Source organism: Molossus molossus, unplaced genomic scaffold (assembly GCF_014108415.1).
Source record: "Molossus molossus isolate mMolMol1 unplaced genomic scaffold, mMolMol1.p scaffold_m16_p_4, whole genome shotgun sequence".
Lineage (NCBI taxonomy): Eukaryota > Metazoa > Chordata > Mammalia > Chiroptera > Molossidae > Molossus > Molossus molossus.
The window spans coordinates 108,291,624-108,312,964 of NW_023425377.1; the positions used below are offsets into that span (position 1 = coordinate 108,291,624).

General features: G+C 42.6%; 1 protein-coding gene across 1 annotated transcript in view; it reads left to right on the forward strand.

Annotated features, from left to right (window-relative positions):
• The window catches only part of NR3C2 (nuclear receptor subfamily 3 group C member 2), a 311,485-nt gene that overhangs the window by 137,510 nt on the left and 152,634 nt on the right, over window positions 1-21,341 (forward strand). The window contains exon 3 of the mRNA XM_036240956.1: window positions 14,375-14,514. Within this exon, the coding sequence (XP_036096849.1) occupies window positions 14,375-14,514 (140 nt within the window). The remainder of the gene's footprint in view (window positions 1-14,374; window positions 14,515-21,341) is intronic.

Genomic DNA, 21,341 nt, shown 5'->3' on the forward strand with positions numbered 1-21,341 from the left:
CTGCCTTTAATTCCCTACATTTGTCATTTACCAATGATCTTAGTTAGTGTGGTTTAATATTTCAATTAATGAGTAGTCCTCTAGAAGATGAACAGTGAACTTCCATGCATACTTCAGAATTATTTTTTCCCTATCTCAAATTCGTTTCTATCATTATTTTCCTGTTTCTAGGAAATACGTGCCGTTTTTAGGTTACTTTTTTTTTATTGAACCTGTATCCACCTCTCTGGGACTCCAATAATTGTTTGCCATTTGTCTCAAAAGAGCAGGTTCACTTTCCATATTCAGAAAGTTTATGCTGCTCTGGCTGCCTGTTTCTTTCGAAGGTTTACTTTTCTCCCTTTTCTTTCTCGGCTGCATGAACTTTCCTTTTTCCCCATGAACTGGCTTTCTGTTACCTGTTGGACATGCTGGCCTGTATTTTGCTGTGTGAGTCATGGTCTGGGCTGAACACATCCATCGGTCTGGGTAGGGCTCCAGTGCCCTTGGACAAGCCTAGGAGGTTCCTGATGTGAGTTACCCCAACACTGTTATCTAGGTCTGTCCCCCAACTCGCCCCAACTTAGGCCAGCTGCCTTGACTCTTGTTCTGGAGCTTGACCCTGCGTCCGCTGCACAGATGGCTCTGATTCTGTTGCCCGGTTTCCCAAGGCCTTGCTGACTCAGACCCTTTCCTTCTTCACAGCTGTGGGGAGCTCTGTGCTCACTGGCTCGAGCTGGTCGCCCAGCCTTTATTGCTGTGCCTTCTCTGCATCCATTCTTCTGTTTCCTGCCCATCTTCTTGTCCCAGCCCTGCGTCCCTTTTCAGGTGTCTCTGTTGGGCTCTTGTAAGTAGCCTCCCATCCCCGGGACCCACTGTGCTGTGGTCACGGCACAGCCCCCTAGGGGCTGACTCCTTCTCTTCTGGCTCTTTAAAAATGATCAGTGTGGCCTGGCCAGTGTGGCTCACTGGCTGAGCATTGACCCATGCACCAAGGGGTCGCCTGTTCGATTCCCAGTCAGGGCACATGCCCAGGTTGTAGACCCGATCCCCAGTGTGGGGCATGCAGGAGACGGCCAGTTGATGTTCTCTTTCATCAATATTTCTCTCTCGTTCTCCCTCTCCTTTCCTCTCTCTCTAAAATAAATAAAGATAATTTAAAAAAAAATTATCAGTGTGGGTAAGTTTTAATAAATTAAGGTGTGGGTGAGGCCAAGATGACATCCTGATTCCTAAACATTATTCTACTGCATTAAAAAAATTATATTATTGACCATATTCCTTAAAACATGGTAAAATTTGCATCTGTACACATATATATACACGTTTGTATTGAATTCCTTATATTGAAAATATTTTAAAATATAGTGAAATATTTATTTCTCTTTACCAAAGGGTGCAAATAGTATATGCATTTTTTTCAAACACTAGAAAGAGGATATTGACATAAATTTTAAATCATCTATTGCAAATAGGTGCCAACGGTACAGTTTTCGTTGAGGACAGATGCAAGTGTCGTTCCAGCCAAGTCAGGACATGTGGCAGTCCTGCTTTTACGACACTGAAATTGAACATCTGATGTTCAATAAGTCCTAATTGAGGTATTCGTAGCTAACTGAACAGGAATCGAAGGGCCCGGCTCGTGTGCTCGGTGGTGGTCGTGTACTCGTCTGGCAGCAAGTGGCAGGAAGCACGATGGTCGCAGAGCCCCCCCCCCCACCGCGGCTGGCCTCGTTGCAATTCAAACGGGGCACGCCCTTCCTCGACTTCTTCATCTTACCACACTATTTATGAGTTCACTGAAAGCTTTTTCTTTTTTAACAAACTCCAGTGGAACAACTTCTGACCACTAAACAATGTCACATTTGCTTTGATATCTGTGCCATTTGCTTTTTTTTTTTTTGTACTGTTTTTTTTTTTCATCTTCTGTCAAATCTATTCCAAAGGAAAAAGCCTAACTTCTTTGTTAAAACTTTTGAGAAAATGTCCTGTAATTGCTTTTAAGAATGTCAGGGAGATGATAAGAATGTTTTTCGTGTAAGTCAACCGTTGTCTTTTATGTGTACATACACACACACAAACACAAAACAGGACTAAGCAGGAAAGTATGCACCTAACTCCTGATTCAACACTCTTGGGAGTACTTTCAATGTGATTCTCATCTCATTGGTAAGAAACAAAAGTCACATTGAGTTAGTGGAATCTAGAACTTTCACTATGGTTTTTCTTGCTTTGAAGAAGGGCTATTTTAGGCAGGTTTGGTGTCTTTTTGTAAGAGTGAAAAAAATTTAAAAAATTGTTTCAGAAGGTAATATATAGTAATGTTCCTTTACTTTCCAGTAGGGATTTGTCTGTACCCCAGTCCTCACCCCACCCTGGCACTGGACGATGACCTCCAGTCGTAAGGGATTTTAGTGTCTTTGGTTAGCTTGTGTGTGTCAGAGACTTAGAACAGGGCCGGGTGCTCAGCAATGGTACTGAGTGAAGGAAAGGGGCAAAACAGGTGTTTTAGCACCTGCTTATTGCTCACAGCACACAACCTAAAGGCTTGGAGAGAGATTGAGAGGAAACGCCTGTACCCCTTAGGATCCAAACAGCCACAGAGACAGGGTGAGGAAGGACCAGAAGTAAACTCACCAGAAAAGGTGGGTTCATCCATGCCTGCTCGCAGATACCCAAGTGAAAGATCTCACAGTCTCAGTGTGTGCGCTAATCAAGAATGCCCTTACCTCTGCTAATAGCTGTAGCTTTTATTCTTAGATAGAAACATGGAAGAGTGGAGGGTGGGAGCAGGAGGAAGGGGGACAGAGAGGAGGGGAGAGGGGTAGGAGGAGGAAGAGACAGTGTATTTGGTGGATTGTTTTCTCTTAATTATTTTTCTTAGGAGTGAGGTAGGGTTGAAGATGGTGGCAACGAAGTGAGTAAGGGCTGCGTGTTTCTGTGCCTTTGGGCGAGCACACGGCGCAGACAGTCAGTGCCGCGGGGCAGCACACAGGTTTGCTAGGCCAAGAGCAGCCTTTCCGAAGCCTTGCGTTTCAGGTACTTTTAGTGGGAGGAAAGCAAAGAAACAGCCCCAAACTGCAAACCCTAAGAAAAGAAAGACCCCCAAGAAAGTAGAGGATTCTCTCATTGTTCTGTTCATGCCAACTCAGAAAACAAATACGAGTCTGGTTTATTAAAATCATTTTTAAAAAGCTAACATTTCCCCTTAAAAATGGGAACAATGAATAAAGCAATTCTGGGAAGAGTGACCGTGTGGTGGAGAATGTGGTGCCCGGAGGACCTCGGCTGTCTGGTGGTGGAGATAACTCAGCGCTGGGCTGGGTTGAAGGCCTGAGACCACCGTCCTGACCACAACTTGCTGTTGTCCACGAATGGCCAGTGATCGTTTCGTTGAATTGGAAGTGCTGTCCTATGGCAGACCCTGGTTTTATCCTTCAAAGCAAAGGCTCGGTTAAATGACTTCGTAGAAAATCCTGATTTTGCAGGTGAAAAACAGTTGGGAAACAGCAGTTTCTGTGTGTCCTAATCCTCCAAACTGGGCTCTAGCCGGAGAATTTGAAGCGGGAGCCCTGCAGGGAACGGAGGCCAGCACAGGCAGCCGCGGATGGAGCATTCAGCGCGTGTCACCAATGCCGGAGGACGTCGGGTGAGGTGGGAGCTGCCTCCGACCCCTTTTGCAGACAGTATCTAAAAATCTACCGACGCCAGTGCACTCCGATTCCTCCTCGTTTCAAGCCAGCGCCCTTCCCTTCGGAGGGAATTCTTGGTGAAAAGTGCCTGAGGAGCAGCAGATCCTGACACTGCGCGTTCCCGCAGGTGTGAGTGGGCGTGCTTGCTCTGCGGTGTGTGCGTGTGCACCTATGGCCAGAGGTTCCCAGGGAGGCTGGCCCCCCCCGAGCGGCAGGTGGCAGCTCAGCCCAGGCCGTGGCGCCGCTGCCAGCTGGGGCCAGGAGCGCCAGGCTGCCCGGAGCAGGGCAGGCTCTGCTGTTCTGTGTGCGCTTGCACTGGGGGCGCCGTCAGGAAAACTGGGTGACTGGATACATTCATTTAAAAAGGGATTTTTTTAACCTGTTATAAGCTAATGTGTGAATGGGAACTTTTTAAAACACTTTTATTGAAAGGTCATTTCAGCATATTAAGCTGACCAAAAAGCACTGATACTATTTCACAATTATAGAATTTACCCTAAGAAAAGAAGTTTATTACTTGGGATTCCACGCCCCGCCCCCCCAAGTTTTCTCTCAAGTAACAAACAGCTCATTGATTGTTCAGAAACTGGAATGTTAATGAACGAATTTACTTAACCCCTCTAATATAAGCGTTCTTTAAGACTTGGTCATATTTGGATGCTATGTTTAATAGTTTGAGGCCTGGTAACTCCACTCAAAGTCAGAAAGGGAGGAGCTTTGAAGTAGATGTGGTAGGTGTCATGTCGGCAAAAGTACTGTGACGTTGTCGTTGATGTTGTTAATTTATGAATTTTGGAATGAGCTTCTGACATGATTCTTGAAGTGATAAAGAATATCTCATCCTACGCGAAGAACTCGGTGTGAGGCCGGGAGAACAGGGTGCAAGTCGGTAAGAAAGCCCCAGTGGTCCTGTGTCCGCACGACGCGGCAGCAGGGACAGTGGAGTTTGCAGGTCAGAGGGCGGTCGCAGGGCGGTCGCAGGGCAGTGCAGTCACTGTTTCCAGACTGAGGGAGAACCATCAGGGAGAAAGCTGTCTGGAGCTGGGACTTATTAATTAAATTGATAGAAAGAAGCCCTATTCTGTTGCTTAGAAAGGCCAAGATGAAGTATGTTTCACATCAACTTTTTAAAATGCGATTAAAACAAAAAAATGCAAAAGTCAGTAACTTCTAAATAACCCAGGTTCAAGGCCCACAGCTAGAACGAGAGCCCATTAGCACTCAGGGTCTCATGCCGTCTGTATTAGCATCTACGTCTACATCATAACATAAGGATCATTAATGTTCATGGGGGGAAGTTAAATCAAGTTTAGTACAGATGGGGCATTTCAAAAGCAAAGTCACTGTAATTAAAAACACTCAAGCGAGCGTTTAGAGGTAATGTCCTTAAAACATGCTTGAGAAGGTACTGACCCCAGGTGATGGAAGTTCAGGATCCCTTCTCAGATTCTAACTAACTAGTGTGTGTAAACACACTCACACGAGCTAGTGATTGCAGAGGCAAAGTAATCACTAGGCCGTGGAGGCATTTTTCTTAGCACACATATTTGGCCCTTAGCAACCACTGATTGCATATCGTGCTCAATAAAGGTTTCTGGAGATGAGTTCATGTTAGATTTTTTAGAGACTCTGCATATGCTTAAATGATACTAGATATAGTTTTATGATAACAACAACTACCCTGAATGTGGAAACTCCTTAATGAAAAGATGGTGAGGGCTTTTCACTTTAATATGGCTTATATACTCATCTTATATATGCATAAAATGTCCGTTGCTAAGGTCAGTGGTGCCAGTGATGACCACAACCTTAAGTCTTGTCCTCTTGGTGGCATTGGACACTGTCCACCTCCCACCCCTCCTTCGATGCCAAGAACTGCATTATCTTGCCTTCCTGCCTCTTTGGTGTGCTTTTTCTTTAGGTTTACAAGTGAAGTTTTTTCCCCCCCTGCCTAAGCAGAAATGCTAGTTTTCTGTAGATTTTCATCTATCACCTTATTTTCTCATTATCTAAACTTTTCCCTGTGTGAGCCCATTCATTCATTGTTCCATGAATAAAATCTAAAATCCTTACTCTCTAAGAATAATCTTATAAGGTACGTCCCAACCTCTGCCTTGTTGAACGTGTTTTTTTGTGCTTGCCCTGTTCGGTGGTACTTGGTTGTCCTGCAGTGCATAAGACCTTTTGGCTTTCATTTGTCTGTATTGTGTGTGTGTGTGTGTGTGTGTGTGTGTGTGTGTGTGTGTGTGTATGTGTGTGTGTGTGTATAAATTGTGATCAGTCACTTTAATTATGTCCTTTAACATGCAAAACTTTGTACCTATCTTTCTTTTCCTTGCCACTTTTTCGATGTCCACCAGATGGTCCTAGGATGATCTCAGACGGCTCCATCAGATGTCAGAGACTTTCTGTGATTTGGCCGATTGTTCATGTCTGTCTGGAGAGCAGATGTCCAGTGCTGGATCCCAGTGCATTTGCCCTTATCTGGACTTCTTTCTTCCAGCTCCTTTTCACCTCACCCCGTTCCTCCACGAAACTTCCCTTTAGCTCAGTTGCAGGTTATCAGACTTTCTTGGAATTCTGACTTACTTTTAAGCCATGGCTGATTAACACATAGTGACTGTAATCTTGACCAATCTCCCGGTTTTAGTTTCCCGCCTGGACTCTAAACCCAGTGAGAGCAGAGGCCATTTATCACCTTTGTAGTCTCAGAAGGACTTTCACATAGCTTGTGTTTAATGAAAATTGATTGATTACAGTAATTCATTAGTAATAAAGTAGCCAATAGTTAAATTGCCTATTTCCCTTGTTTTGTTAGAAAATACATTTAGATTTCAATGCTTTTTTATGTTCTCCCAAAAAATAGATTTTACATATTTTTATCAGATGCTTAATTCGTTTAGCCATAACTTATGTTTAAGAAGAAAAAAAATTACTTGAATGCCCTCCTAACATAGATTCTTATTTTAAAGACGAATTCCACACATACTAATGTGGGCTTCAGCTTCTTGTGATCCAAAATATTATTTATTTTATTTTTTTTCTTTTAGATCCGTGTCAGACTCCTTTTCTGCTGGGTTAAAGCTATTCTTCCTCTATTATAACTTCGAGCCCTTGATGGTCACATTGCATTCCTCTACATGAAATCCAGAGTGCAGAAAACACTTACCTCGTTAAACAGCCACTTTAATACATATTATTAATGGTGTAAACTGTTGTGAAAGCAAACAAAGAAAATAAATTAGAAGAGACTAATCAGCCATCGCTGTGCTTTAAATTATATTTTCCAAGCCAGTTACGTCCTTGAATTCTCTGTATCCGGTAGCTTTAGTTATAACTTGACTCACACAGCTAAGAGTATAAAATGGGTACCAATTCTTTCATTCCTTTCTGTGGTGCATAGTTAATTGTGGTTTGAGATGATGATCTTTATTGAGTGAGGAATTATTCCCCAAAACATCAATGATTCACTTTTCATCAAAGATAACTCTGTGAAAGAAAGCACACCATAAAAATCACACCCAAATATTCTCCCTAAATAATGGGGAAACTAGACTGAGATACTTAGGCATGTGTTTTGAGTCACATAGTTAACCTTATCAAAACAAAAGGAAATAGCAAAAGGTTTTTGGGGTTGTTTTTTGTTTGTTTTGTGGGTAAAAATAATAATTTTAGTAAATCAGTTGTTAAAGGTTGATTTAGCTCATGAAGTTTTTTTAATTCAGTGTTCTCCAAAGTCTTATGTTTCTTAGATTTAGTGTTCTTTATAGAAAAGAGTATGCATTAGAATCTCAAGAACTGTTTATCCTAATGACCCAATGTGGCTGTTCCTAATCTACTACTGCAGACACCAGGTGAACCAGAATTCTTACAAGAAATGCTCGAATCCTTATGCACACAAAACATATGCCTGTTCGGTAAATAAGCATGGCGGCTGTTGAAGCACCACTATTTCATAGTCATTTTTAAAGACCTTTCCTGCTGCTGCTTACCGATGTTATACACACTTAGACAAATGACAAGCTGTGCAGAAAATATACAGAAAGGTAGAATTATCTGTAGCTCCACTACTATAGCAGTCACCACTAGGAATTACAGATCCAACAGCAATACTAACTATTACTAGCCATAATTTAAAGAAGACTCAGTATTTGTTAGACACTGTTCTAAGTGCTCTGACACATATTGAGTAATTTAAAACAATCCTATATGGTAGGACCTTCATATCACTACTGATGAGGAAACTGGCCCAGAAAGTTTAAGTAAAACATGTATCTTGCTCCCCATGTTTCCTCTGGGTAGACTGTAATTTAATGTTATGGTTATTATATTGTTTTCAAAACTAGGAACATACCGTAGCAATACTGTTCTACCACTATCAAGTTCAAAACACTTTCCCCCTAACTCCCAACCTACTCTTCACCCCGAATGTGCATATTAGTTAATAGCATTACCATGCAAAATGTCTGCAAGTCCTCTCAGTGCGATCTACTTAAAAAACAACAAGACTATTCCTAATGTAGCCACTTCTCACTGCCTTTACTACCTGAAGCATAGCCCAAGCCATTATCATCTCCTGCCCAGAAAACTGTAGGACCCTCTTGGCTCATCTCCCCACTTCCAGCATCACCCAATCTTATCGTCCCTTCTCCACGCAGCAGCCAAAGTATTGTTTGTCATTCCTCCAAGTTCTCACTCTGTTCTAAGAAGATGAATGAATGTTTGAAATGATTACACGTGCATAAATCTTCTTAGCAGCTGGGGGTGATGGTAGAAGCATATATCTGATTGAGTAATGATACAAAATGTAGATTTGTTTAATTCATATTTCGTGAGTTTAGGAAATGAGACAAAGTATTATTTTATATGAAGAAGTTCTGATCCCTGAATAGTGGATCAATTCACTGCTGACTGTTCTGCTGCGTAATTGGTGTAAAGACGGGGAAAGAGAGCTTTACCGTGGTAATTCCTGCAGCAACAGGTGCATTAGAGATTCTCAGTGGGCCAGTTTTTCCCCTGGTTGATCAGTATAAATCATTTTTTCTTGCACAGCTTCTTATTGGTCCCCCTAAGCAATAAAGGAAAGATAACCCAAATAAGACGACTAGCTCGTATATACCCTCCAAAAATCAGCATAGATACAATCATATAGATGGAAGAAAAAATTTTAACTGTCTATGATTAGCTCTTCTAGAAAGAATAAGTGTTTACATGTAGAATTTTTTATGCTTGATCAAAATTAAATGATGGTTACTTACAGTGTGAAATAGATAGTCTTTAATTTGAGCTTGAAATTGAATTTGGATAAAACTTGATCATGATACACTGTCCCATTTATCTTTTTTATTTGTCTTTACGCTAAAAGGGTATCTCGAGGAGGACCTTAGAGACCCATATTGCAACCTTTTGGGGCTGAGAATTGTGGCCCAAAGAGGTGGTTTTGCTAAGATTTCACTAGGTAGTGGCTAAGCTAGAACTAGGACCCAGACTTCTTACTGAGTCTCTGTTCCCGCTTTGGCCCCTGCAAGTTCGGCCCTACAGTGTGGGCCTCACATCCTGTGTAGATGCTCAGTAGATTACACTACAGTGGTGAATCTGACATACAACATCACTAAATGAGCTTCGTATTTTGATAACACGTGGTGTCTAAGAAGTGAGTTCAAGATCTGCCCTCCTTCGGTCCTCTTTCCTCTTCTCCTCCTCCTCCTCCCCCTTATAAAATGTACTAATGTCTTTCTTAAAACTGGGTGTACAGCCTCTCAACCAGGTACCATCTCTCTTTCAAAGATAACCATATGATAAGGTGTCAGTAGAAACTGGAGCTGTCCTGGCCCACCCTCACTCAGTGGATTGTCTTCTGTGATGATCATGTGTATGTCGGTGGGACAGCTGACTGAACTTCCGAGAACAGTCTGTGCCTCTGGATTTTTTATTCCTCTGTGCGAAGCTAAATGAACATTATAAGAACTGAACCTGTAACCTTGGCCTCATTCATTGACCCTCTATAAAATCACCTTTTGGACATTTATGTCCTACTGTAACGAGATTAGGAGTGCAGTTTCATTCATTCAGTACATAGTACCAATACTGTGCTGATGACAGCAGAGAGCCCAGAGATGCAGAGGACACGATTTCTGCCCTCACGGGGTTAGGACAGGTGCCCGGGTCAGTAACGGAAGGGCCAAGCTGATGAGTGCTGAAGGGGAGGCACTGGCCAAGCGCCCAAACGAAGCAGGCGGCCAGGACAGTGGTGCTTCCTGCTGGGAGGTCGTTGGAGACCCATGAAGGGGGACAAGGTTCCAGGAGCGAGTGGGGAGAGGTGTGCCTGGTTGTGCATGTGTGGTGTCCGCGTCCTGACAGGGATGTTGGAGTGTGGGCAGTAGGAGGACCCCTGCAGGAGGAAGTTGATTAGGAAGGACTCCACTGTGCTCCCAAAGTTATCCTTGGTATGTAGATGTCTGAGCTGGGAAGGAATAGCGTCAGAACTCTTTAACGGGAAGGTCACTTGTCAGCCACGCAGAGGGGAGCGAGGAGAGGCTGGGGCGGGGAAGAGCCTTCGGAAGCGGTGAGACCGCAGCGGCGGCATCAGCAGTGCAGAGGGATGTGCACATGTGCAACTGGGTAGATTAGATGGGGAAAGAGGGGCGTAAGGTTTGAACTTGGCTGACTAGCGGATGGCAGTGACCCTCCCGAAGTTGATCAAACACAGAGCAGAGAGGTTATGTAAAGGTAGGGAAACACGCAATTGGAACAAGGGGAGAAGTTGGCGCTGGATATGAAGAGCTGCAATCAGTCACCAAGAGAGCAGAGCCGGGGTGGTGGATGAGATGACAGCATGAAGGGACAGAGTGTAGAAACAAGAAAAAATGTGGCCAGAGGTAGAACTCCCAAGGAAGCCTGTATTGGTGATCAAGAAAATAAGGGCCTAAAAAATAGAGGAGGCATTGTTAGGAGAGTGAGCCCAGCCCGGTGTCCCAGAAATGGAAGAAGGAGACAGCTGCAGAAAGTCGTTAGGAGCAAATTTGCTCTTTTGTCATTGAAAGATGTTGGTGAACAAGAAGGAAAAATAATTCGTGTTTGGTTTAATTTTACAAGTAAACAAATGCATTGCTTTCATTTAGATTGTACATCTTTTTTATACTAGTCTTTCTCTTTAATTTCTCTTAATTTATTTCTGCTACACACTTTTCACTCTCCAGACAGTTAAAAACAAATCACATTTCTTTATGTAAGGAATGCAGCACGCCTTCAGAATTGATGACGAGGTGGATTTTGTGATGACTGTTGTGAAAATGCCACTTAGCTGAAATCACCCCGTTATTCAGGTGTTGATTGGGTGCCTGTTGTGTGCCAAGTACAGTTCCATGTGCAGTGGTGAGTAACACTGAAGAAAATCCTGGCCCCCGTCGAGTCTCCTTTTTTTGTGCGGGGGAGGGAAACAGTGAACAGACTAGAGAGGTAACGTAGACAACATGAGATGATGATGGGTGTCAGGAAGAAAACTAAAGCAGCAAGGAGGGGAGGGAGTTCTGAGGAAGGGTCTTTTCAGCAGAGTGGTCAGAGAAGGCCTGGCTGGGAAAGGGATGTTCTGATGAAGTCCTGAAGGAGATGAGAGAGGGGGCTGTGCAGATAGCCAGGTGAAGGCGAGTCTGCAGGTGCAAAGGCCCTGAGGTCGTGAGTTTGGAGGGCTAGCAAGGAGGCCACTATTGCTGAAGTACAGTCCACGAGTGAGAGAGGTTAGCGACATCTTGGGCCAGATTGTGGTCTTGTGGTCATAGGGAGGACCTGGCCGTCTACTCTGAGTGTGAGGGAAAGCCCTTGGATGGTTTTGAGCAAAGGAGTGACTGGGCTCATTCTGGCTACAGGGGAAGGAAAGGGGCGAGAAGAAATGAGGGGATCTGCTAGGAGGCTTTTGCAGATCCCAAGTAAGAGGTGTTGGTAGCTTGGACCAGAGTAGCACCAGGGGAGGTTGTGGCAAGTGGTCTGAATCCGAATGCGTTCTGAGAGTAAAGTGAATGAAATTGCACAGATCGGATGTGCCGTGTGAGGGAAAGGAGAATCGGGTGAGTCCAAGTCGCTGTATTAGTTTGCTAGGACTGCGTAACAAAATACCACAATCTAAACTGGCTGGCTTACACGACAGACATTATTCTATAGTTCTGGGGGCTAGAAGTCGAAGGTTAATAAGTCGGCTGCATTGGTCCCTTCTGAAGGCTGTGATGGAAAAATCTGTTCTGTGCGTCTGTCCTAGCTTCTGGTGTTTGCTGGCCATCGGTGGCCTTCCTCGGCTCACGAAAGCATCCCTGGCTTCGTCTCCACGTCCACCTGCACGTGGCATTCGCCCTGTGTGTGTGTCTGTGTCCCAATTGCCCCTTTTTAATAAGAACACCGGTCACATTGGATCAGGGGCCCACCCTACTCCAGAATGGCCTCATTAATTAATTTACTAATTATCATTAACTAATTATATCTGCTATGACCCTATTTCCAAATAAGGACACCTTCTGAGTTCCTAGGGTCCAGGTCTTCAAGGTAGGAATTTGGGGGAGGACATGATTCAACCCCTCACCATTAACTGAATTGGGAAAGTCTGTGGGAGGATCCGGTTTGGAGGCAGGGAGAGGTCAGCCAAGCTGTGGACATGTTAAGTTGCAGGTCATGTCGGATTCTCAAGTGGACACGTCAAACAGGCAGTGGCATAAATGAGTCTGAAATTCCGGGGAGGCATCTGGGCTAGTGATAAACTTTTGCATGTTGATGATATTTAAAGCTGAAACTAGATGAGATCACTGAGAAAGTGAGTTTGAACAGAAGAGGAGAGTACCAGAGACTAGAGGGACGAGTATTAAGTATTGGGACTAAACCCAAGGCTCACAAAAATGTTGAGTACAAATCCCCTGTATGCTTGTAGTTGTGAAAGAACAATTACACTTTAATGAGGATCGTCACTTATATTCTAAATGTTTACAAAGTCGTATTTTCCTGTGAAATGTAAGAGTCAGACAGAGTATGAATTGAGTTTTACTGGCTGATCTGCCGAAGAAGTTACTGGTGCTGAAATGGAATGTTTTGAATGCCATAAAGAAGTCAAAGGACAGTAATAAAAATAATAAAGAGCTCTTTTCTCAGAAGGAGAAACAACTTTGGAGAACATTGTTTCAGCCCTTGATTTAAGGAGTCATTTTCTAGAAAGTCAGTCATGCTACACTGCTCTGAGCAGCCGAATACTTGGTTCCTTCGTCTGTTTCTGTTGAGCGTAGTTAAAACAGTAAAACATTTTTTAAATTATCACGGCAATATTATCACATTTTCCACTAATTTGAAAAACAGAAATCATCACGGTATCCCAACCATTCTAGCCTTCTGGTATGTTTTCTGTGTCTTGTTTTTGTTTTGTTTTGTTTTGTTTTGTTTTGTTTTGTTTTGTTTTGTTTTGTTTTGTTTTTAACCACATGCCTGCTGGTTCCCAGAGACACAAAAGCCTAGCAGGAAGGGGACATAACAATCCACCCAGAGTTTTCTGGACACGACCAGCTAGCATTTCTCTGAGCCTCACACTTACTGTCCCCTCTGCCCTCTTCCTGGTCTGGCTGTCATCTGGTCCTGCTTCAGAACGCAGGGCTGCTGTCACCTTTCTGGAAATGCTCTCTGACGGGTCTGTTCCCACCCTTTCTGGCGTGGAGCTGAGCCCACACATGGCACCATGTGACTGCACACCATGGCACTGACTACGGTCACGTCCCCACTAGGAGGACACACGCTGTTTTTTATATGCATATATTTATTTTCTTCGTACCTTTGAATGGGGCCTGCAAGTAGATAGATATTCAATAAATGTCTGCAGACTATGCATGAAAAAAAATTAGCTTCTCTGTCTACTCAATATACATCAAAACTGTCCCAGAACTAGGATTCTGTGTTAGAATTTAAGATGTTTTGTTCAGACTGTGCCATTAACTAATACAGTAATATACATCTTGAGAAGATTCCTTTTAAATATATTCGTACAGATTGCTGCTTAACGGGTTAAATTTGCCCCTAAAAATGATTGCCAGTTTCTTACCTTGAAAAATACCTGAGATATTTACCATATATGGCTTTAAATAAATATTGACTGTGTCCCTGTGAGTTAGCAAGCAAAATGAGGTAATTCGAACATACCTGTGTAAGGTAACATGGAAAAACTGCAGAAGCTTGAAGGGAGGGGTCAAACTGCTGGCAGTAGAAGCAAGAATTTTTAAGTTCAATTAGTGGATTGTTTTGGAAAGAGGAGGGTTTCTTTTAATCTGGCATAATTGAGATATATAATGTGCGCCTGGGTAAAGAGAATTGGGAAGTATTATAATAGTTCTTTGATGCCAAGAATACTTTCATCATGATTCAGCTCAGGATTCTTCTCCTCCCTGCCCACCTTGAATGCAAATTTTTGGTAAACTTCCTCAAACATAGGAACAGGAAGAAAGCAGTTTATACGTGGTTATTTGTTACTTCCCCATACTGAGAAGAGGCTCTGCTCTACAGAACGGATGATCGCGTGACTCCACTGGTAGGGTTACCTGCACGTTCTGAGCCCTAGTATGTGACCAGTACACACTGAATTTGTTTATGGAGCCGTGATTTATGATAACTTTTGAGCTAAGCTGTATAGCTTGTCAAATGCGCCATTACAGTCTAGTTATTTAAACCTTTATTTCTCTCCCCAGCTCTACTTTACGAAGTGTTTCTACTGGATCCTCAAGACCTTCCAAGATATGTTTGGTGTGTGGGGATGAGGCTTCCGGATGTCACTATGGGGTAGTCACCTGTGGCAGCTGCAAAGTGTTCTTCAAGAGAGCAGTGGAAGGTAAATGTTCATGTGGGTGTTCCTTTTACACATTTTTTCTAGTGTGTCGTCTATGTGCACAGTTAACTCTGTAGCGTTATTGGGAATAATGCAAAAGTAGTTTTGATGTACTCTGTCAGTGGTACATAGTAATAATGCCTTCTCTAAAATTCACCCGGAGATTTTCCACCCAGCAGTATTTAATGGGCATAATTTGAAATTGTGAACTAAGATCAACCAGTCATAAAGATTTTTTGTTTTTTGTTTTTTGTCTCAGTCTCTTATTTAGAAGAAATTAGAAAAATAACTCTGTCATCATAAATCTAATTTGTATAATCTGAAAGAGCATTTTTAGTAGGAACACAGAAAATACATCATTTTTGCCTTTTCCTTGTTTCTGCACAGTTGACTCTTGAACAGTGTGGGGGTTGGACAACCATTCACGGTGCAGTTGAAAGATCAGTGTAACTTATGACTTCCCAAAACTTAATTACTAATAGCTTACTGTTGGCCTAAAGCCTTACAAATAACATAAAAATGTCCCAATTTATACATATTTTGTATGTTATATGTATTATATACTGCATTTTTACAATATAGTAAGCTAGACAAAAGAATGTTATTAGGGAATCATAAGAAAGAGAAAATACATTTACAATATTTATTGGGAGGGAAAAAGCCCACAAATAAGTGGGCCTGTGCAGTTCAAACCGTGTTGTTCAAGGGTCAACTGTATAAATATATGTGTTTGTAGCAAATTAAAACATTACTGTCAGGATCACTCCTGTAATTTAAGTTGTGTTTTATGCAGAAGGATTTCATGTTGCAGTCACCTCGGATTCCAGGCTCCTGTTTGAGCCCTACCTTTATACCTTCTGAAGGTTTCCAGATAGCTAATTAAATGAAAAATTTGACATTCACTTTTTTTAAGTATGTTTTTATTGATTTTTTAGAGAGAGAGGAAGGGAGAGAGATAGAAACATAGACATGAGAGAGAAACATCGATCAGCTGCCTCCTGCAGGCCCCCCACTGGGGATCGAGCCCACAACCCTGGCACGTGCCCTGACCAGGAATCGAACTGGGACTTCTCAGTCCATGGGACTGAGCTCAGTCCACTGAGCCACACTGGCTGGGCCAAGATTCTCTTTTAAGCAGAGTTTTTCTTCTGTCCAAGTAATTTTATTTCCTAAAGAAAAGCAGTTTTTTAGTTTATTTTTGCCTTCCTCGCCCTCACAAGAAATTAATTAACATCAGTCTTAAGCCAGATAGTTTTATTGATGTTGACTACCAAGACTGGCCGAAGTGTAGAGATTTTTTGCTATTAGTAAAAGTGTTCTTGTATAATTGACTCTTATTTTCACTAAGGATTTCAACATTAAGACTCCTGAAGATTTATTTCTCAGGACAGTTTTCTGAGAGAGAAATTGGTGCTTTGGAGACATAAGCATACATGACTCCAGTGTTTCATCTTTGTTTTACTGGAGACCCAAGGTAATATCCTTAGTTCTGGGATGCAAAAGCTGACTAATTATTTCTTTGCTCCTGGGATTGATTTTGCATTATTGAATTGATATTCCATGATTTTACATTGTTTACACTGTTACGTATAACAGTCCCCAAACCCAGCCCTGAATTGGCACTAGGAATTCCATATCTCTTTCTCTGTATATGGGCTTTTGGTGACAAGTAACAGAAAATTTAGCATAAACTGGCTTAAGCACCAGTGGAAATTCACTGGCCCCAGCAACCAGGAAGTCCTAGCGTGGGCTTGGCTTCAGGCAGGCCATGGTCGTAAGCCAGATCATTAACCTCAATCCCATTCTCTCCATTGCTTGGCTTTGCTTTTGGTCTGTTCTCATGGAAGTTTTCTCGTGGAGATGAGACCACTACCAGGTCACCAGCAAAAAGAGATTTTCTGCCCTGACTGGTTAGGTTCAGCGGTTAGAGCATTGACCCACAAACCAAAGGGTCTCGGGTTCAATTCCCAGGCAAGGGCACATACTTAAGTTGCAGGTTCAATCCTCAGCCCTGGTCGGGGTCATGAGGGAGGCAATCAGTGGATGTGTCTTTCTCACATCGATGTTTCTCTTTCTCTCCCTCCCTCCCTCCCTCCCTCCCTTCCCCTCTATCTAAAAATCAATGGAAAAATATCCTCAGGTGAGGATTAACCAAAAAAAAAAGGGGGGGTGGGGGTGGTTCTGTTCCCAGCAGTTCTGATAAAAGCCGTAATTGCATTTAACTGGGACTAATCTGGACTCGCACGCCCCCTCCAAACCGGCCACTGTGGCGGGGGAATGCCGTGATCCCATAGGCCGACTTGAACTTCCCAGACCCACACGCAGCGTGGGAAGGGCGTTTCTCTTAGGAAAAGGTGGGTTCTGTTACCAGAAGGCAGATTTCAGGAAAATGGGAAAAATGAATTTGTACAATACTGAAATTTGTTCATTTTTTAAGGCTCCCCCATCCCTCCTCTCTTTTCTTAACTATATGGTTAGCTCCGTAGACGATAAATAAATACTTTACCTCTGCTACCTTCCTAACTCCACCCGTCCCCCCCAGTTTAAGAGCACCCTCCTAGGCTCACTAGTTAGTGGACAGAAGAAGGTGACATGTAAAAGCAAGCAAGGCGAGAAGGGTGTTTGGAGGTAGTCAGTGGGAGGCTCCGTGGTACACCACTGACAGGCGGGCCTTCCAGCGGAACCCAGGTTTCCGCTATTTACAGAATCTGCCCTTTTCTGCTTCGGAAGCAATAGGTTTTCTAGACGTTTTGGCTTAGTTTTTCTTTGGAGTAGTTTCTATGGAAGTAGTGGAGGAAAGGTTTGTTTTTGTAACAGGTATAAATAAATATGGAAAAACCCAGTTGCACATCGTTTTCCTGCATTGGAAAGATGATCAGTAATGGATAATGAAATTCGATGAGTGCCTTGTAAGACTTTTATGAATATAGCTTAGTTCCAGTTTATTTGGCAGTTAGAATTTAGTGTTTACATGCATGAAACAAGGCTGTAAATTTTAAATATAAACTTCGTGAGAGGAATGACCTACTTGTTTTTGTAGTTTGTATCTGTTTAATGTTTTCTTTTGTGTCTGTGTGTGTTTGTGAGAGAGACAGAGAATAAATGTGTGAGAAGTATGGCTATCTTTGTGATTTAATCATAAGAAATTATTTTTAATACTTTGTATAGTGTGAGGCACCAATTTCACTAAATTATGGTCTGTGGATATTATATAACCCTTTTACAGATGAGGACATGTGGATAAGACCCAATCAGCTAATCCATTCAGAATCATAAGGCCAAATTTACACCCATCTTAGTGTTATGACTCCTAACCTAGACCCAACCTCAGTTTCACAACTCCACATCTCATAAGCTAGTATTTCTGTTTTCCATAATTCTCTAGTTCATGTCATTTCTACCTTATGTATCATCTGTTCGTGCCTACTTACTGGCACGAAGGGAGTGATAAAAACTTTGAGAAGACAGCACGTATGTGTGTGTGTACATACATGAGTACAAACGTGTATGTATGTTTTACGTTTGAATATTTACTGTTTGTTTTCTGGTTTCCTTGATAACCTGAAGCTCTTCCTTTGATTACAAAAGCAGAGTATCCTAAGGAGCAGCCGATACAGGGAGCTCTGAGATGAGGGGAGTCCAGGAAAGGGGAAAGGAACTAATACCATCGGGGCAGAAATGACCACTGGAGAGGAGACAGGAGGAAAAACATCACCGCCAGAGCTCGGAGTTTATTGACTTAAGGCCTTAGGTCCAAGCACAGCACTCTGCAACTTGGTAATAGCATAGTGGTGACTGTGTCGGGAGACTGCGAACCATTTTTTATAGCGTAAATTATGTTCTTTTGTTTAATGGGCCATATATGTGGTGCTTGGTTTTGTCTTCTTAAGCATGTAATATGAAAACACTCCGCAGTCTCACCAGAAGACATTTGCCAATAGCGTCAGCTAAGAGCCATGTCATTGTACCTTACAATTGGAAGTTTGTGATTTTCTTTTTAAATTTGAACTGCTTATGCTTATTTGCCTTGAAGTTTTGTCAAGACCTTTTTATCTGAAAAAAAATTTTTAAAAGGCATATATATATATATATATATATATATATATATATATAGTTAAATTGGGTTCTCCTTTGGTGATGGAAACTGGACTGGCTTTAGGAACAACACTTAGTTTTAATTTCAGGTTCTGCCACCTGCTAGGCATGAGATTAAGGCAAGTTATTTAACTTATCTGGGTCTCTGTTTCTTTGTATATAAATGAGAAAAGTAGTATTTCCCTATCTTAATACTGCTTTGAAAAATTACATGAAAAAAATGTTTGGTCAAATTTCATAAATCATAAAGTGAATTCACAGTATTAGATCTTTATTACTTTCTAAGAACAACTGCTAAAGTTTTCTGGTCATGTAAAAGATACAGTCACCTTCACTGTTAGGTCTTCATCTGTAAGCCCTTCGTTTCTTTCTTCATCAGATCTTCATTTTTCCTGCAATATGTCATTTTGTCTATAGAGCAGCCCTTCTGAGTGTATAAAGATCCTTCTAGACTTGCAGTTCTCAAAGTTCTCAGAGGGTGTGCTGGGGGGATGGAGGGTCTGTCAACCTTCTCTGGAGGGGCTTCTCCACGTTTCCCAGTGTGGAGCTGGACTGTGGACACTCCGGAATGAGCAGTCCCGCCTTTGGGAGCTGCACGGCGGGGACAATATTGAGGGCCATGAACCGGACTTTCAGCCTCTCTGCAAGGTATCTTTAGGGCAGGGCAGTCTCGCTCCAGAACCTAGCAAGACAATACACTTTGAGTAGCCACCAAATAAATGCTTCATGTGCACATGAATGGACCTGTGTGGCATAAGAGCAGGGAAGGCTAAATGACTTCTCCCCCAAATCAGTTCATTAGCAGTGAAACTGCCCCCCCCCCAATGAAGCCCTTTGACTTCTAATCCACAACTTGTAATTCTAGTCTGAATTTTTACTATCGCAAGTCTCTCTCCACCTGTAAATTGCCGTGTGTTTCATCTCATGTGTATTTTGCTTTGTGATCCCTCAATGAACGGAGCTGACGGCTTTCAGCACACTGTTTTATAACCTAACCTCATTCCCTTTTTGGATACTCAGTATACAAGCAGTGGCTGGAAGACAACAGCTGCCGCAAATCATTGAAGAGTTATAGGCTGTAAAAGGAGAGAGTTCATTATTATGTCACGTCAGCTGGATTTATATTTTTGTAAGCAGACCTGTTAAGCTAAAGAGGCCACAGCTTGTTGAGGTCAGCCGTATCGTAGGGTGTCACTTCCAACTCAGACATTTCCCTTTAAGTAAGAGACTCACACATCTATTTGCTGAAATGAAATTGCTTTAAAAGATAGAGGCAGTGTTTTAAGACAACTGGCCTGTGAACGTGTACCTCATTCCCTTTGCATCTATACAGCGTATAGGTTAAAAAACTCTTTAAATCATAGATTGATTATTCCATAGGGAAAGATGTTTTTAAGAAAACATAATGGTAGATTAATAGTTTCCTTTGTTTCAAAATGAATGCGTAAACTGAAGCAGCCCAGAGAAAAGCATCTCCCTGTGTCATATACCACAGTTACGCAGTTATCCCTGTCAGTGCTGTGTGTGCCCGTGATAAAGGGACAAACAGGCAGGAGTGTGAGCCTGTGAGAGGTGTGGGGGACGGACAACACTACTGTGCCGCAAACGGGAACATCCGTTCAGTGGACACAAGCTAAATCAGGATGGTGTTATATAATAATTAAAATATAGCTTCCCTTTATAACTGACAATATAAGATTAAGAAAATGATAAAGCAAGGAGATCAGAGAATGTATTTTAATAGATATCTTCACTTTATGATATGATCCAGCCCCCAGTGTTCCCATGAACCACGTACTGGAAGCTAATGGACATCAGAATCCATTGTCACTGCAACAAAGTGCTGAGTCAGGGATGGAAACCAGGGGTTGTTCTGGCCTATACTTTTCTCTCAGAACACTTTAAGGATTAAGTACTTTTCCTTTACCAGAATTTAGGGACCAGGTAACCTAATTCCTTCTAATTACTTGCCATAAGAGCTTAAACAAATACCTACCCAGCAGTTAAACGATCATTTTTATGAACACCCCTTTCGTCCCTCAATAAGCATAAGGTCTAATGTTCATTGCAAGTGATGGCCCAGATTTTTTATATTCCTTCAGTTGTTTACTATGGGAACACACAGAGCCGTGACACTTAGGCCAACCTGGAAGGTCAGGGAAGACTTCTTGCAGAAGGACCCCGAACCGAATGTTGAGGGGTTTGAGTCGGCGGTGCTGAGAGGAGTCGGCACAGGCTGTCTGCACAGGCACCAGGAGCAGCGTCACATTTCCACTGAAAATGTGCGGGTGAGGTGACAGAGGTGAGGCCAAAGGTGCTGATTGGGTCCAGGACTCGTGGGCCAAACAGACCTCTGAATGTTTCATGCAGCAAAGCAGTAAACACAGTTTTGCATTTACTATCTGGCCGCAGGGAGGTATGCTCATTTCAAGGGGACATCATGTGGGGAAGGGATGACCAGGGATAGAAAAGAGGAGGGGACACTGGACAAGACTATCTGGGAAGTACCATTGGTGGCTCTGGCTTGGAAGTGAAGAAGCAAAAATTTAGGAAGATTCCCCAGGCTCGGCTGCTCACGTCTTTGCCCAGATTTGGAAGACTGGAGTGGGAACCCTGAGGCACGGGAGCAAAAGTTTTTTCATTCAGCAAACATTTATTCAGTATCTGCTAAAGGCCAGACACCGCTCTAGGCAGACCTCGGGACATCTCAGGTGAAGAGCAAGCGAACAAAGTAG